Source organism: Schistocerca cancellata, chromosome 1 (genome assembly GCF_023864275.1).
Source record: "Schistocerca cancellata isolate TAMUIC-IGC-003103 chromosome 1, iqSchCanc2.1, whole genome shotgun sequence".
Taxonomy (NCBI): Eukaryota; Metazoa; Arthropoda; class Insecta; order Orthoptera; family Acrididae; genus Schistocerca; species Schistocerca cancellata.
The window spans coordinates 453,251,795-453,268,407 of record NC_064626.1 but is presented as its reverse complement, the minus strand read 5'-3'; the positions used below and the strand labels follow the sequence as shown (position 1 = coordinate 453,268,407).

The 16,613-nt window shown below is 39.3% G+C and overlaps 1 protein-coding gene across 1 annotated transcript in view; it reads left to right on the top strand.

Annotated features, from left to right (window-relative positions):
* The window catches only part of LOC126176795 (nodal modulator 3), a 171,573-nt gene extending 155,467 nt beyond the window's left edge, over nt 1-16,106 (top strand). Inside the window, exons 14-16 of the mRNA XM_049923975.1 lie at nt 12,219-12,387; nt 12,634-12,717; nt 15,013-16,106. Coding sequence (XP_049779932.1) covers nt 12,219-12,387; nt 12,634-12,717; nt 15,013-15,642 — 883 coding nt within the window. The 3' untranslated portion in view covers nt 15,643-16,106. The remainder of the gene's footprint in view (nt 1-12,218; nt 12,388-12,633; nt 12,718-15,012) is intronic.
* The last annotated feature ends 507 nt before the right edge of the window (nt 16,107-16,613 follow it).

Below are 16,613 nucleotides of genomic sequence, written 5' to 3'. Positions count from 1 at the left end.
TCATCCTAATGAATGAATGATGGGGGCTAGCTCTCCTGATAATCGGACTCAGTTGTGCTAAACTAATAGGGCTCAAGGAATCTTAAAACAAAATGTGTTTCTGCTGATTGAGAGGAACAAGGGGTCGTTTGAAGAAGTGTCTCCATTCTTTGCCATAAAGGCTTGGAAGGACTTCCTGGCACCTTAGAGTCTATTAAATGCTTATGTAATGGTTTCTTACTGGTGGAAACCATCCAGTTAAAGCAGGTTGAACTTCTTAAGAAATCACCCAAATTGGGTGAATATGATATCTTTGTTGAGATACACAACTCTCTCAACTCAGGCGAGGTTATGGTCGTGTGCTGTAATATCATGAACTTGGATGTAGCAGAGCTGAAGTAAGAATGGGCATCACAGGGAATGGCAGATGTAGAGCAACAAACGTGAAACAATAATGGACTGCCACCTTCGTTGTCAAATTCAAATCTCCAATGTTGCCTGAACATACTATAGCAGGGTTCCTTTGACTTTACAGTTACACCTTAAATACCAAACCCTATGCAATGCTATAAATGCCAGCAGTTTGGCCGTACAACCAGGAATTGTGGAAGTGAAGTGACATTGGGAAGTGCGGAAAAGCAACCCATGATTCTGGAGCTGTCTACCCATGTCCAGCAGTCTGCATCATTTGTTCTGGGAGCCAACCAGTCTGGAGCCAAGACTGCCCTGTTTTTGCTGAAGAACGCAAACTACATGAAATAAAAGAGACCTAGCAGATCCCCTATGCTGAAGCCAGTAATGAATATAAGGCGATGAAACCCCCTGTCTTTGCCACTTGTATACTTCCATGGTACAGTAATCTGTTCCCCAGGTCACGCAGGTGATGTCCAGCAACTGTACTTGACATTTACATGCCAAGACAAACCAAGTAAAGACAAAGGAATCCAGGCAGCTGCAACAGAAAAGACCAGTGAGCTTCAAGAAGACACACAAAAATGAAGTGCCCCTCAATGCCTCCTTTCTCCATCATCCTTGAAGGGATAGTGTGCAGGGAAATGGTCACAATGTTCGGGTCAAAAGCTGTCCCAGGTGTTGTCAGGCATCATTCTGGCATGTCTCTCTGATGAGGAGGACATCATGGAGTTTAGAAACCTCATCACCGGCCCAGTGAACCCTTCCACTCCCAGTCGCTCTACAAGTGATTCACCTCCCCTGTGCAAAGAAAGGGGTAAATTAAAACCACACTGATGAAATGGCTCCCACACTACAGTGGAACATGAATGGGTTCAGGGCTCATGGAAGAACTGAAATTCCTAGCACAACCGTGCCCCTTGTGCTTGTGCTTACAAGAAATTCATTTTAAATATACTGATACAAGGCTATATCCTACACCCCAAGGATGACCTGACTGAGGAAAGAGCCAAGGGAGGGGTCACTGTGTGTGTCAATAACACACACCACTTGTCTGCTCTTCCCCCTAGTTACTGACCCGCAGGTAGTTTCAGTTGAAATTCTTGTGTGTCAGAGGATCACTTCTCACTCTGTTTACTTCTGTGAGATGCAGTAGACTATGAGACTCTACAGATCTTATAGAACAATTCCCCCGACCATTTCTCCTACTGGAGGGAGGACTTATGTACATATCACGGCTTGTGCGGCCCAACCTCTACTTGCCTTCAGGATTGGTTGTTGGAGAGCCTCTTTACATCTCATGAGTTGTGCAGCCTCAACACCGGTACTCCCACTCATTTCTGTGTTGTGACTGGATTGTTCTTGGCCATCAACTTCTCTTTCTGACTCTGTTCAATGGGAAGTCATTGATGACATACATTCCAATAGTGACCACTTCCGATTCCACATTTACATCCTGGTTGGAGTACTACCTGAACAGAAGTCACCAAAATGGATGGTCAGCAGGGCTAACTGGACACTGTTCAGCCAGCTGGCTGCATTTGAACACCACAACAGCATCCAGAAATGGTGGACCACATCACATGAGTGATCCATCATGCCACTGACTTGTTGTTGTTGTTGTTGTTGTTGTTGTGGTCTTCAGTCCTGAGACTGGTTTGATGCAGCTCTCCATGCTACTCTATTCTGTGCAAGCATCTTCATCTCCCAGTACCTACTGCAACCTTCATCCTTCTCAATCTGCTTGGTGTATTCATCTCTTGATCTCCCTCTACGATTTTTACCCTCCACGCTGCCCTCCAATACTAAATTTGCAATCCCTTGAGGCCGCAGGACATGTCCTACCAACCGATACCTTCTTCTAGTCAAGTTGTGCCACAAACTTCTCTTCTTCCCAATCCTATTCAGTACCTCCTCATTAGTTATGTGATCTACCCAACTTATCTTCAGCATTCTTCTGTAGCACCACATTTCGAAAGCTTCTATTCTCTTCTTGTCTAAACTATTTATCATCCATGTTTCACTTCCTTACATGGCTACACTCCATACAAATACTTTCAGAAACGACTTCCTAACACTTAAATCTATACTCGACATTAATAAATTTCTCTTCTTCAGAAACACTTTCCTTGCCATTGCCAGTCTACATTTTATATCCTCTCTACTTCGACCATCATCAGTTATTTTGCTCCCCAAATAGCAGAACTCCTTTACTACTTTAAGTGTCTCGTCTCCTAATCTAATTCCCTCAGCATCACCTGACTTTATTCGACTACATTCCATTTCCTCATTTTGCTTTTGTTGATGTTCATCTTATATCCTCCTTTCAAGACACTGCCCATTCCGTTCAACTGCTCTTTCAAGTCCTTTGCTGTCTCTGACAGAATTACAATGTCATCAGTGAACCTCAAAGTTTTTATTTCTTCTCCATGGATTTTAATACCTACTCCGAATTTTTCTTTTGTTTCCTTCAATGCTTGCTCAATATACAGATTGAATAACATCGGGGAGAGGCTACAATTCTGTCTCACTCCCTTCCCAACCACTGCTTCCCTTTCATGTCCCTCGACTCTTATAACTGCCATCTGGTTTCTGTACAAATTATAAATAGCCTTTCGTTCCCTGTATTTGACCCCTGCCACCTTCAGAATTTGAGAGAGAGTATTCCAGTCAACATCGTCTAAATCCTTCTGTAAGCCTACAAATACTAGAAACTTAGGTTTGCCTTTTCTTAATCTATCTTCTAAGATAAGTTGTAGGGTCAGTATTGTCTCACATGTTCCAACATTTCTACAGTATCCAAACTGATCTGCCTCAAGGTCGGCTTCTACCAGATTTTCCATTCACCTGTAAAGAATTCGTGTTAGTATTTTGCGGCTGTGACTTATTATACTGATAGTTCGGTAATTTTCACATCTGTTAACACCTGCTTTCTTTGGTATTGGAATTATTGCAAACGAATCATAGAGCATGAAAAGAACACAAATTATGCAGACACTCTGTGTTGAATTTCACTTTTAAACAACTGGGTGATGCTGTGATATCGATGTGGGAAAAGAGACTAAATTTTGTGTCCTCCACAAGGACAGTTTTTCTACATTATATGGTGATGAGTCCTTTAAGATCAGCATGCTGTTCAAGAAACATAAAATAAAATGTGTCTTCCGCCCTCCTGTGTGAGTGCAAATGATGATGGGTTTTGTTAAAGACAGTCTAAGGAAACCAGCGATATATAAAATCCCATGCAAGTGTGGGAAATCATAAATTGGCCAGATATGTCACACTGTTAAGGGTAGATGGCTGAACACAGACGTCACACCAGATTGGGTCAGCCCGAAAAGTCTGCTGTGGCTGAACACTGTCTTGACACGGGACGTAGCCTGAACTACGGAGAGGCAAAGATCCTTTCATCTGCTTGCATGTGCTGATGCTGTATCATTAAAGGAGTAGTTCAAATACATTTAAGTAACAACCTGATTAATAGAGACACAGGATTGCAACTCAGCTAGGCGTGGGAACCAGCATTGGTGGTACTAAGGCATCTTCGGCCTCAGACAAATGAATCTGTGTCACCACAGATGGGGAATCAGAGCCCACATACTTAACTAGGTTCGAGCATCCTGCACACGTGCACACTGGGCATGATTTGTGACCATGCTTTTCCCACGTCCCACATGCAAAGACCATGGCCCATTTCTCCGGCAGGGGCACTGAATGTCATTGTGCTCTATGATTTGTGTACAGTGTTGTTATAGCCCCACCCTCTGGTGCCTGCACTTTTCTAGAAGTCAGCATAATTATTGGCGAGCCATTGCAGCAACATATCAGTAAGGACCTGAAAATGACGAGCAGCTGCCCCATTGAAATATTATGCAGATTCCCCCAACATTATCCAATGCGACGCTCATGAACTAATGAAGCTATTTGTATCTGATCATTACACCTTAAATCAATAAATACTTTATTATTTCACTGATTGCAATGTTAGATCACGAATTTTGTAATCAATCTGTCAGTTTGTGTGCTATTCATTAAATTTGTTTGCGCTGTGAGTTAGGTGACAGTCTTTACAGCAACTATCAGTACTCTGTATCTATCAAGTTTTCTGTAACTACTCTACAGTTCACAGTAAAATGCATGGCAGAGAGTTCTTCAAACCACCTTCAGACTATTTCTCTACTGTTCCTCTCTCAAACAGCACTTGGGGAAAATGAATACTTAGGTCTCTCTGTATGTGCTCTGATTTCTCTTATTATTATTATTATTATTATTACTGTTACTACTACTACTACTACTACTACTACTACTACTACTACTACTACTTGCTTTTATGGCCTCATTGGACCACTTTAGTCAGTCATTCCCTGGTCCTCTTCTTCAGTAAGCGCATGTTTCGTTCTTTCGTAATTGCCCAGTATCTTTTCATTCGTTCTGATCTTTCCTATCTTTCCTCATCTGCAAATACCCTTTTCATTGTGTGTCATTTGTCTACTTTTGCTTTAAATCTTATTTTCTTGTATTTCAGTTTATTGAGGTTTTTTGTCTCATTTTGCAGATCATCCAAGGTTATATCTAGTTCTCCCATACCCTCTGTAATTTCCTTGATCCATCCTACTTGTTGCTTAAGATTACACAGTTTCTGCATAATTTTTATAGCTAATCTGGTTCCTGGTGTCCTCATTATGTGGCCAAAGAAATAAATCCTCTTTTTACGTATAGTATCTGTGATGGGCTCCAGTTCCCTGTACACTACTTCATCTGCAATTGTCCTTCCTTCTGGTATTTTTTATTTATGCATGTTCTAGTTGTTCTTCTCTCTACTTTTAGTATTTTGTCGACCGTGACTCTCTGAGTGACTTTAAAAAGAGTCTCTGTTGGATATGTTGCCTCTGGCTGAACCACCATCTTGTAGTGTTTTAATTTTGTTTGAATTGATAGACATTTCTTATTGTATGTAGACCATGTTAGTTTTGAGCTTTTATCGTTTTGGTTCTTTCTTGCCATGCAGGTTTTTCATCCAAGTTGTGCATTATAATCTCTCCAAGATATTTAAATTGCTTCACTATTTTAATTTTTCTGTTGTCTACTGTTACTTGGTCAATTACTAGTGGGTCTGTTACCAGCATCTCAGGCTTTTCAAAAGATATCTGGAGTCCTACTTTTTGCGCTATTTTTGCAGGCTCATTATTTGATTTCTAGCTTCTATTAGCTAGTAACGCCAAGTCATCTGCAAATCCCAAACAATTTAGGTTTATATCATCTTTCTTGGTTCCAATTGTTATGTTTTTAGCATTCTCTTTGTACCATTCTGTCATCAAGTACTCAAGAGCACAGTTGAAGAGCAATGGTGATAGACCATCTCCTTGTCCATACCCTGTTTTAATCGTAAATGGCTCAATAGTTCTCCTCTGAATTTTACTTTGGACTTGGTGTTTGTGGGGGTTAATTTTATCATTTTTATTAATTTGGGATGAAGTCCACAATTTCTTGCATAGAAGATCTGTGGATGCGAACATAAGCTGTTTTGAAGTCTACAAAGGTTATGACTAGTTGCTTCTGTCTCTTTTTGTAGGCATTCATTATTAATTTTAATATGATGATCTGTTCTGGGCAGCTTCTCCAGGGTTTAAAACCTTCTTAATATTCTCCTAGCTCCTTTTCAAGTTGATCTTTACAGCGACTGTAGAGAGTTCTTGACAATATTTTATATTGCAATGCCTCTTTAGTTGTCCAGATTTGATTTGTCTCCTTTTTTGTGTAATGGGTGTATGATAGCTATGCTATAGTCCAATGTTCTGGTAGCTCTTCTCTGATCCAGATTTTAACTATGCATTGATGTAATGATGTCTTCACGGGTTCTGCTGAGTATTTCCAGAGTTATGCAAATGTTTGATCTTCTCCACTGGCTTTGTAGTTCTTGAACTCACTCAAAGCTTTGTAGACATCCTGAATTGTCGGTGGGTTTATATTTTCTAGTGGGGTTTTTATTGGAGTTTCTGTGTTTATTTCCAGAAGCACAGGAGGATCCTCGCAATTTAGTAGTTCATTAAATGTTTCTGCTAAAATTTATGAATTTCTTTTATCACTACAGACCATCTTATGTTTTTATCTTTTAGCATTAATGTTGGGAAACCATTTCTTAGGAGTTGTCTACTAAATGTTTTGTAGTAATCTTGTGAGCTTGTTTTCTTACTATTTGTTTCTGTCGTAGAAAGTATATATATATAAAAACAAAGATGATGTGACTTACCAAATGAAAGTGCTGGCAGGTCGACAGACACACAAACGAACACAAACATACACACAAAATTCAAGCTTTCGCAACAAACTGTTGCCTCATCAGGAAAGAGGGAAGGAGAGGGAAAGACGAAAGGATGTGGGTTTTAAGGGAGAGGGTAAGGAGTCATTCCAGTCCCGGGAGCGGAAAGACTTACCTTAGGGGGAAAAAAGGACGGGTACACACTCGCACACACACACATATCCATCCACACATATACAGACACAAGCAGACATATTTGGTCTTTAAATATGTCTGCTTGTGTCTGTATATGTGTGGATGGATATGTGTGTGTGTGCGAGTGTATACCCGTCCTTTTTTCCCCCTAAGGTAAGTCTTTCCGCTCCCGGGACTGGAATGACTCCTTACCCTCTCCCTTAAAACCCACATCCTTTCGTCTTTCCCTCTCCTTCCCTCTTTCCTGATGAGGCAACAGTTTGTTGCGAAAGCTTGAATTTTGTGTGTATGTTTGTGTTCGTTTGTGTGTCTGTCGACCAGCCAGCACTTTCATTTGGTAAGTCACATCATCTTTGTTTTTAGGTATATTTTTCCTTCGTGGAATGTTTCCTTCTATTATAACCATATCATTAATTTGAACCCAACAATTACGTTTGTTATTGTCGCCTTTGCATTTTGAAATCTTTCCTGTCGTCTTATTTCTCTTTTTTCTCTATGGTATATGTGTGGATGGATATGTGTGTGTGTGCGAGTGTATACCCGTCCTTTTTTCCCCCTAAGGTAAGTCTTTCCGCTCCCGGGACTGGAATGACTCCTTACCCTCTCCCTTAAAACCCACATCCTTTCGTCTTTCCCTCTCCTTCCCTCTTTCCTGATGAGGCAACAGTTTGTTGCGAAAGCTTGAATTTTGTGTGCATGTTTGTGTTCGTTTGTGTGTCTGTCGACCAGCCAGCACTTTCATTTGGTAAGTCACATCATCTTTGTTTTTAGGTATATATATATATATATATATATATATATATTTTTTACCATGTGGAATGTTTCCTTCTTTATATATATATATATATATATATATATATATATATATATATATATATATATATATAGAAGGAAACATTCCACGTGGGAAAAAATATAACCGAAAACAAAGATTATTTGACTTACCAAACGAAAGTGCTGGCACGTCGATAGACACACAAACATACACACAAAATTCTAGCTTTCACATCCAACGGTTGCCTCGTCAGGAAAGAGGGAAGGAGAGGGAAAGACGAAAGGATTTGGGTTTTAAGGGAGAGGGTAAGGAGTCATTCCAATCCCGGGAGCGGAAAGACTTACCTTAGGGAGAAAAAAGGACAGGTACACACCCGCACACACACACACACACACACACACACACACACACATATCCATCCACACACATACAGACACAAGCAGACATATACAGAGGCAGAGTGTTTGGGCACAGATGTCAGTCGAGGCGGAAGTGTGCGAGTGTTTACCTGTATATGTGTGGATGGATATGTGTGTGTGTGTGCGAGTGTATACCCGTCCTTTTTTCCCCCTAAGGTAAGTCTTTCCGCTCCCGGGATTGGAATGACTCCTTACCCTCTCCCTTAAAACCCAAATCCTTTCGTCTTTCCCTCTCCTTCCCTCTTTCCTGGCGAGGCAACCGTTGGTTGCGAAAGCTAGAATTTTGTGTGTATGTTTATATATAATAGAGGGAAACATTCCACGTAGGAAAAATATATCTAAAAACAAAGATGATGAGACTTACCAAACAAAAGTGCTGGCAGGTCGATAGACAAACAAACAAACAAACAAACAAACACAAACACAAACATACACATAAAATTCAAGTTTTCGCAACAAACAGTTGCTTCATCAGGAAAGAGGGAAGGAGAGGGAAAGATGAAAGGATGTGGGTTTTAAGGGAGAGGGTAAGGAGTCATTCCAATCCCGGGAGCGGAAAGACTTACCTTAGGGGGAAAAAAGGACAGGTATACACTCGCACGCACACACATATCCATCAACACATATACAGACACAAGCAGACATATTTAAAGGCAAAGAGCCCAAACTCTTTGCCTTTAAATATGTCTGCTTGTGTCTGTATATGTGTGGATGGATATGTGTGTGCGTGCGAGTGTATACCTGTCAGTATCTTATCCATTGCACTCTCTTCCCCTCTTTCGTGATAATACAAAAAGAGCTGCCTTTGTGTGGACTTTTTCAATGTTCTCCATCAAGCCTCTCTGGTAAGGATCCCGTACTGCACAGGAGTACTCTAGCAGAGGATGAACAGGCACAGTGTAGGTAATCTCTTTACTAGACCTGTTGCATCTTCTAAGCATTCTACCAGTGAAATGCAGTCTTTGGTTTGCCTTTCCCACAAAATTGTCTTTGTGATCATTCCAATATAAGTTGTTCGTAATTATAATTTGTAGGTATTTTGTTGAATTCTGGTTTTGTGACTTTCCTATAACAACAGCATCATCACCAATTTGCTGACAGACTCATGGAGATCCTGAAAGTGCCTGTGACATCATTTGTCTGTATTGTGAACTGTAATTGTCCTGTAAAATTTCATCATCATGACTGAATATACTTTCACATGGACAGGTTCTCCCTGTCAAGAATGGTATACTGATTTCTGTTTGATAGAAAACCTGTGTAACTCAAACAGCTGATATGCTTTTATGTAAGTTCATATTTTGTTAACATGGTGACGTTATGGAACCATATTTCGTGCCTTCTGAAAGTCATGGAACACACATCAACTAGGGCGCTGATGTGTACTGCCTCATGGTTCTTCAAGATGTACAGAGTGATCTAAGTTAATAATTGGTGCTTGTACATTCTTTGGTAATTCCTACAGAGGACCATTTTGTTCTTCAAATAGATTATTATTTATGCACCTAAAACATGTCTCATTATTTGGCAACAGTTCGATGTCACGCTTGTGTCCAACAACCCCTCTTGAAAATTAGTATGAAAGGCGCATTTTTACAGTTGCTTGGGGCACATTGGTTACTTGTACAAATTCTAATTAATAGAAGAGGAACAGGTTCTTTTGCGTAATCACTGAAGAACCAAACAGGTATTCCACCAGATCCAGTCACTTTTTCACTGTCGAATAATGTTACTTTATTTTCCATAATTGCAAAGAGAGGATTTTGATACTGGGAATATACTCTTGAGTGAAACAATTTTGGGTGACAGAATTCAGTATTTTGTCCATATTTCTGTGTTTGTCAGTTTTGCTGCCAATATGATCAATGGGCAACTGGATAGGGCATTGATTTGTTGACTGACTATATATAAAACCAAAACTTCTTAGGGTTCTTACACAATTTTTTAGATAAGATAGTGATTTTGAACTCCCTGAATTTATTAGTGGAGTTAAAGTTATGTTTTATATGGAAATGGGAACTTCATTTAAATACAGGGTTATTACAAATGATTGAAGCGATTTCACAGCTCTACAATAACTTTATTATTTGAGATATTTTCACAATGCTTTGCACACACATACAAAAACTCAAAAAGTTTTTTTAGGCATTCACAAATGTTCGATATGTGCCCCTTTAGTGATTCGGCAGACATCAAGCTGATAATCAAGTTCCTCCCACACTCGGTACAGCATGTCCCCATCAATGAGTTCGAAAGCATCGTTAATGCGAGCTCACAGTTCTGGCGCGTTTCTTGGTAGAGGAGGTTTAAACACTGAATCTTTCACATAACCCCACAGAAAGAAATCGCATGGGGTTAAGTCGGGAGAGCGTGGAGGCCATGACATGAATTGCTGATAATGATCTCCACCACGACCTATCCATCGGTTTACCAATCTCCTGTTTAAGAAATGCTGAACATCATGATGGAAGTGCGGTGGAGCACCATCCTGTTGAAAGATGAAGTTGGCGCTGTCGGTCTCCAGTTGTGGCATGAGCCAATTTTCCAGCATGTCCAGATACACGTGTCCCGTAACGTTTTTTTCACAGAAGAAAAAGGGGCCGTAAACTTTAAACCGTGAGATTGCACAAAACACGTTAACTTTTGGTGAATTGCGAATTTGCTGCACGAGTGTGTGAGGATTCTCTACCGCCCAGATTCGCACACTGTGTCTGTTCACTTCACCAGTAAGAAAAAATGTTGCTTCATCACTGAAAACAAGTTTCGCACTGAACACATCCTTTTCCATGAGCTGTTGCAACCGCTCCAAAAATTCAAAGTGTTTGACTTTGTCATCGGGTGTCAGGGCTTGTAGCAATTGTAAACGGTAAGGCTTCTGCTTTAGCCTTTTCCGTAAGATTTTCCAAACCGTCGGCTGTGGTACGTTTAGCTCCCTGCTTGCTATACTCGTCGACTTCCGCGGGCTACGCGTGAAACTTGCCCGCACGCGTTCAACCGTTTCTTCGCTCACTGCAGGCCGACCCGTTGATTTCCCCTTACAGAGGCATCCAGAAGCTTTAAACTGCGCATACCATTGCCGAATGGAGTTAGCAGTTGGTGGATCTTTGTTGAACTTTGTCCTGAAGTGTCGTTGCACTGTTATGGCTGACTGATGTGAGTGCATTTCAAGCACGACATACGCTTTCTCGGGTCCTGTCGCCATTTTGTCTCACTGCGCTCTCGTGCGCTCTGGTGGCAGAAACCTGAGGTGCGGCTTCAGCCGAACAAAACTTTATGAGTTTTTCTACGTATCTGTAGTGTGTCGTGACCATATGTCAATGAATGGAGCTACAGTGAATTTATGAAATCGCTTCAATCATTTGTAATAGCCCTGTATGCTTGTTTGAGACCAAATGAAATGTTGTATGGAAGACACTTGACGGATGTTGAACTCAAATTCCAGTGCAGACATCCTGAATTGAGGTTTTTTCAATTGTTCCGGTGTTCCAAAGTTTCTTCAAGCACAAACTGGTGTGTTTTATTATAAATGGGCTGATGACAATTTCATAATGTCCTTGCCTTAGTGCTTAGCTTCGGTCATCACTTTATATAAGTTGCACTTAGTACTCCTGTGGATGTAATACATTATTTAGAGAAAGTAGATAGATGCCGTGTCACCATTGTGGTAGGGCATTTGTTACATAGGATTAGTAGCAATATCTTCTAATAAATTATTGTGGAGGTGTCAGTGATTAATTGCTTTTGACATGGTTTTTCATTTTAGGCATTATCAGTGAATAATGCCAATAATTCTTCCAATTTTGTATAAGAAACAGCAATTAAATTTTCCTTTATTAGTGGTTTCGCTAGAAATGAGTGTAAAAGTGAATTTGGTTTTGATTTTACAATCTGGTTCTTCATTGTATGTAGAGGGAGAAGAAGAAATTGCAGGTTACAAAGTTTGTTGTATATTTCCAATATTGTTAAGCTACCGCTCTGTGTTATCTAACTCTTCTACTTTACAGTTTCACATTTCTCATGATAATGCACTGGGGACTGATAAATCAATATTTGTGGATGTACAGACAACTATGTTCACATAGCTGTAGAATTGGCAATGTCATACTTTGAACAGTGTACCATGCTTAATGTTCTACCTTCTTTACCATTTTTAAGGAAATGAGTATGAATTTAATTCCAGGGGACACCAAGTAGCATTCAGTGCTTATGGCACAGTGACATCACTAAGTGGCGATTCTGAGGAAGGGATTGTTGTAGAAGCAGTTGGAAGAGATTCTTGTTCTCAATATCAAGAAGAAAGCACAAGTGAAGCAAATGGAAAGTTCCGTATAAGAGGCCTACAGCCACAGGTTAGTCCTTTAACTCATAGCACAAAGATAAAATGTGTTCCAATAAAACAAAAAATTGAGATCATATTTTATTAGAATTGACAATATCTTAGTACCCATTCTGTGTCATGTTATTCAGAAAATGCAAAAAAAATCACATCTCTTTATATTTCCATCTGCTGTAATGATTGTTTTGGCATTTTTGTCTAGATAGAAATTTTATTTCTTCTTTATAGTTTAATTACATAACCAAAACACATTTTCCAGTGTGAATATACAGTGCGAGTCAAGCAAGGACCTGGTGTAAATCAGCATATTTATAGAGCAACTCCAGATGGTATCCCTGTGAAGGTAACACATTTGTACTAATTATTCATATAATAATAAGACAATTTTATTTATGTGTAGATGTGGCCTAATTTGTTTTAAGTTGGTGCATAAGTGCATAGTGTTTTTGTTTTGCCTCTTGGTATCCCAGCTGTTACAGGTTTATTTATCAATTTTCCTTTTTTATATGTAGTCCGCTGATGCTATTTGAGTTTACATATTGACTTTTTTTCTTTTGGAGATAGTGAGTGGAGTTGTGGACACTAGAAAATGGAGTGCCAAGTGGAAAAATCGGAACATTTCTGACCTATTCATCTGTTGGAATTCATTAGACGGATGACAGTAGTGGAAATGGCAAGAAACATTTGTGCAGTGTATGGAAATAATGCCGTGGAACACAACATGCAAGAAAATGATTTTCTGATTTTAAGGAGGACATTAGTGACTCTCCACATTCAGGAATACCTTTGCGGTTTGATGAAGATCATTGAAACGCATCAATCCACAATGTTCCATCTCACTAAACTCGAGAATCGGCAAATGTGATGAACTGTGATCATTCCACCATTGTGCGATATTTGCATGCAGTGGGGAAGGTTCAAAAATGCTCAAACAGGGTATATACACCCCGGGACAGCTGGGAAATCAGGGAAAACCCAGGAATTTTTTCATCTGGGAGAAACCCCAGAAACATGCAGGATTTTTTTAGAATTCTGGGAATTTTTCAGTGTTTCAGTTAAGAACTAATACTATAACAAATAATTTTACTTTAGCCCGCTACTGCAGAATAATACTGCAACAATAGAACATAAATGAGAGAATAATACCAAAATAAAACTTAAGTGGCAAAGAAAATGTACCATTTACAACAAAACACAGTGCACACACAAGCATCTGCAGACAGCAAAATGTACAAAGGCTTTGGGATGAAGGCTACACAATACTTCATTACGACAAACTGCTTTTGGTGTGCATGTTTACATTTCCAACAGGTCACAGGAAAATGTTGCAAATGGTGGTTTGAGAAGTATTACTTTCAAAGTAAATTTCCTTTTACGCAAAATGAATTGTGTTAAAAGACCAAGTTTCAAGGTTATTTTTTCATATTTTTTTAGTTTTTTCATAGATTACAAATAATGCAATAACAATGGCAAAAAGTATAATTATCCTTCAAGAAAAGTGTGAAAGTCAATCAGGTAACCGACGAAATGTTTGGTGCACAGCAGTGAAATTTATGATCGTGCTTGTCAGAAATATTCAGCTGCTGCAACACTTTTTTTTCCTGGGTTTCATTTCCTAAAGTTCCGTTAAGTTCTGTGCTGGTATACGAAACCTTCTCCAGTCAAAGAACTTGGAAGAAAATGTACTTTTACCAGTGGTACAGTATGTTTTTACCTGGGACAATGTGTATTTTTAACCATAAAATCTGGGGGAAAACTGGGACTTTTATTTTTTTTTACATTTTTTATTTTTTTCCCTCAAAATCTCAAAAATCTATGTGTGGCCATATGTGCATCTCTGCTTGCTCCTCATCAGCTGGTTCATGAAGAGCACCAACCATTCCTATCCTGTAGTGTTACTGATGATGTGAAACAGTGTCTTTATGGTAACTTAAGAAAAAGAAAGGAATGGTTGAACCCAAACAAAGTGGCTACTCCCCTTACATAGACCTGCGCACATCCACACAAGATACTTTTATGCAACTGGTGGAACAGCAATGGTGTGATGTACTACAAATTGCTTCCCGGAGTTGTAACCATCACTGTTGACCTTTATTATCAACAACTGATTGTCTTGTAGTTGCAGTCCACTAGCAGTGACCAGAAAGACAGTGTGAGGTGATGCTACTCCATGATTAAAGCCCGCCCACATTCCACTAGACTGACAAAAAACACTACACAGTTGTTGGGTCAGGATGTCATGTCACACCCACCTTATCCAACTGATCTTGCATCCTCAGATTTCCACCTTTTCCACTCTCCATCAAACAGTGTTCAAGGAACTTACTTTCTTGATGAAAGTAAGCTCCGAACAGGGTTCGACAAGTTCTTCACCTCAAACCCACACAATTTCTATATTCACTGAATCGAAAAGTTACCACAGCATTGGCAGACTGTTGTAAACAGTGAAGGAGAATATATTATTGATGACTAAAGCCTCCGTTATTTGTATTTATTAAACTTACGAAAAATGTTACAAACTTGTGCACCAATCTACTGCATTTATTTCTCCACATTTTTACTATTTATTCACATAATAATAAGACAATTTTATTTTTGTGTAGATGTGGCCTAATTTGTATATTTATTTCTCTTTCAGACAACAGAAGGTGATATTAAGGACATAAGATTAATAGTTTTTTATCCATTAACACAAATGGATGTGACAGCGAATGTGCAAGCACCAAATGTCGAGCACCTTCGCACTTTGAGAGCAAAGCTGTGTCGAGAGGATGCCCCTGAATCTCCCATCCATGTAGTCAAATTAGACTCAACACCAGGACGGTCTACAAAGGGGCATAATGCTGCAATGATAATGTTTCCACCGATACCTGCCGATGGGCGAAACTACTTCCTTCAACTTGAGTCAACACTTTCTCGTGCAACCCACACATACACAACTCATGCAGTTCATTTCCGTGCAAATAGTTCCTTTAAACACATTAAATTAACGTTCCAGCCTGAGCCAAAAGTTGTAGAACAGGATATTGGTCATACATCATACATGACCTTGCCTCTAATAATAATAGTAGTTTTAGCATACATAAATAGAGTGAAAGTTGTTCCAGTATTAAATCGTCTTGTGCAGTCTCTTAATACTCCTGCATCACCACAATCAAGTGGTAGTGGAAGGACTACCATACCTCAAGATCATAATGCGGCTGATGCAGTTATGGTAGAGCCAATTCTAAATGTTAGGAGCAGGAAGATAAAACCAAGAAAGACATAGATCATTGTGTGATGCATAAAATCCGGAGAATATGGTAGAAGTAGTGACTTACAAGGAACTGACTGGCTGGAAGTTCTGTGTTGGTATATTTATAGTGTGGAGATCAAGAATTTATGGCAAGCTGCATTACTGCAGTTATGCTGTTTCTCCATGTAGTGTACATTCCCCTTTGGGTGTATGCGGTCTCAGGTAACTGTTTGTGAAAGAAAAAAATAAATATTTATATTAGTTTTTTTAGTATTACTGGCTGTGAACGTTGTTGAAGAGTGTACTTTGTTAAAAAGTGTCAAACAACTTCATTAAAATTAGGAAATGTGCTGACTTAATCATTAATGCTCCAAAATGTATTAAATGTCCCCACCACTGTGTTTTTGTGTGAACATTGTACTGATGTGACTATTTTGGACGTTGATTGAATGTTAAATATTGCTTCGGAAGTAAGTAGAATTTCTCATCACCTGTAATCTTTTTTGTACTTTTTCTCTTGCCCACTTTTTTTTTTAGTGGTAAAAACATTTGAAAGCTTTCGAATTTTTCAGTAGCATGATAAATTGTATTTTCTTTGCACAGTCATTCAGTGATCTGTATTGTTGCTGACAGCTGTGTGTATTCTAGTTTTCAATAGTTCACTGTCTATACCATATTAAAATTGTGATAAACAAATGCAGTGCAAGATGTTATCTTATATTGGTGTGGCTCAGTGGTAAAGCGTCAAACAAAAGATCCAAAGGTCTCAGGTTAGTCCTAAGATTTAGGATTTTTATATGTAACTTACTGCTTCATTCATCTCTGGTAGTGTTTGTTAATGTAAAAAATTCCAAGTTACACCATGGTTCGAAGTCTGTTTGTCTGTAGACACTCTTATAACAGGATTTATAAGTCAGTCCAAAGGTTAGAGGCATGCAAGGGCATACTTTATCGTACTGTGAGAGACAGATAACACCACAGCCACAATGAACCAAAGTTTATTC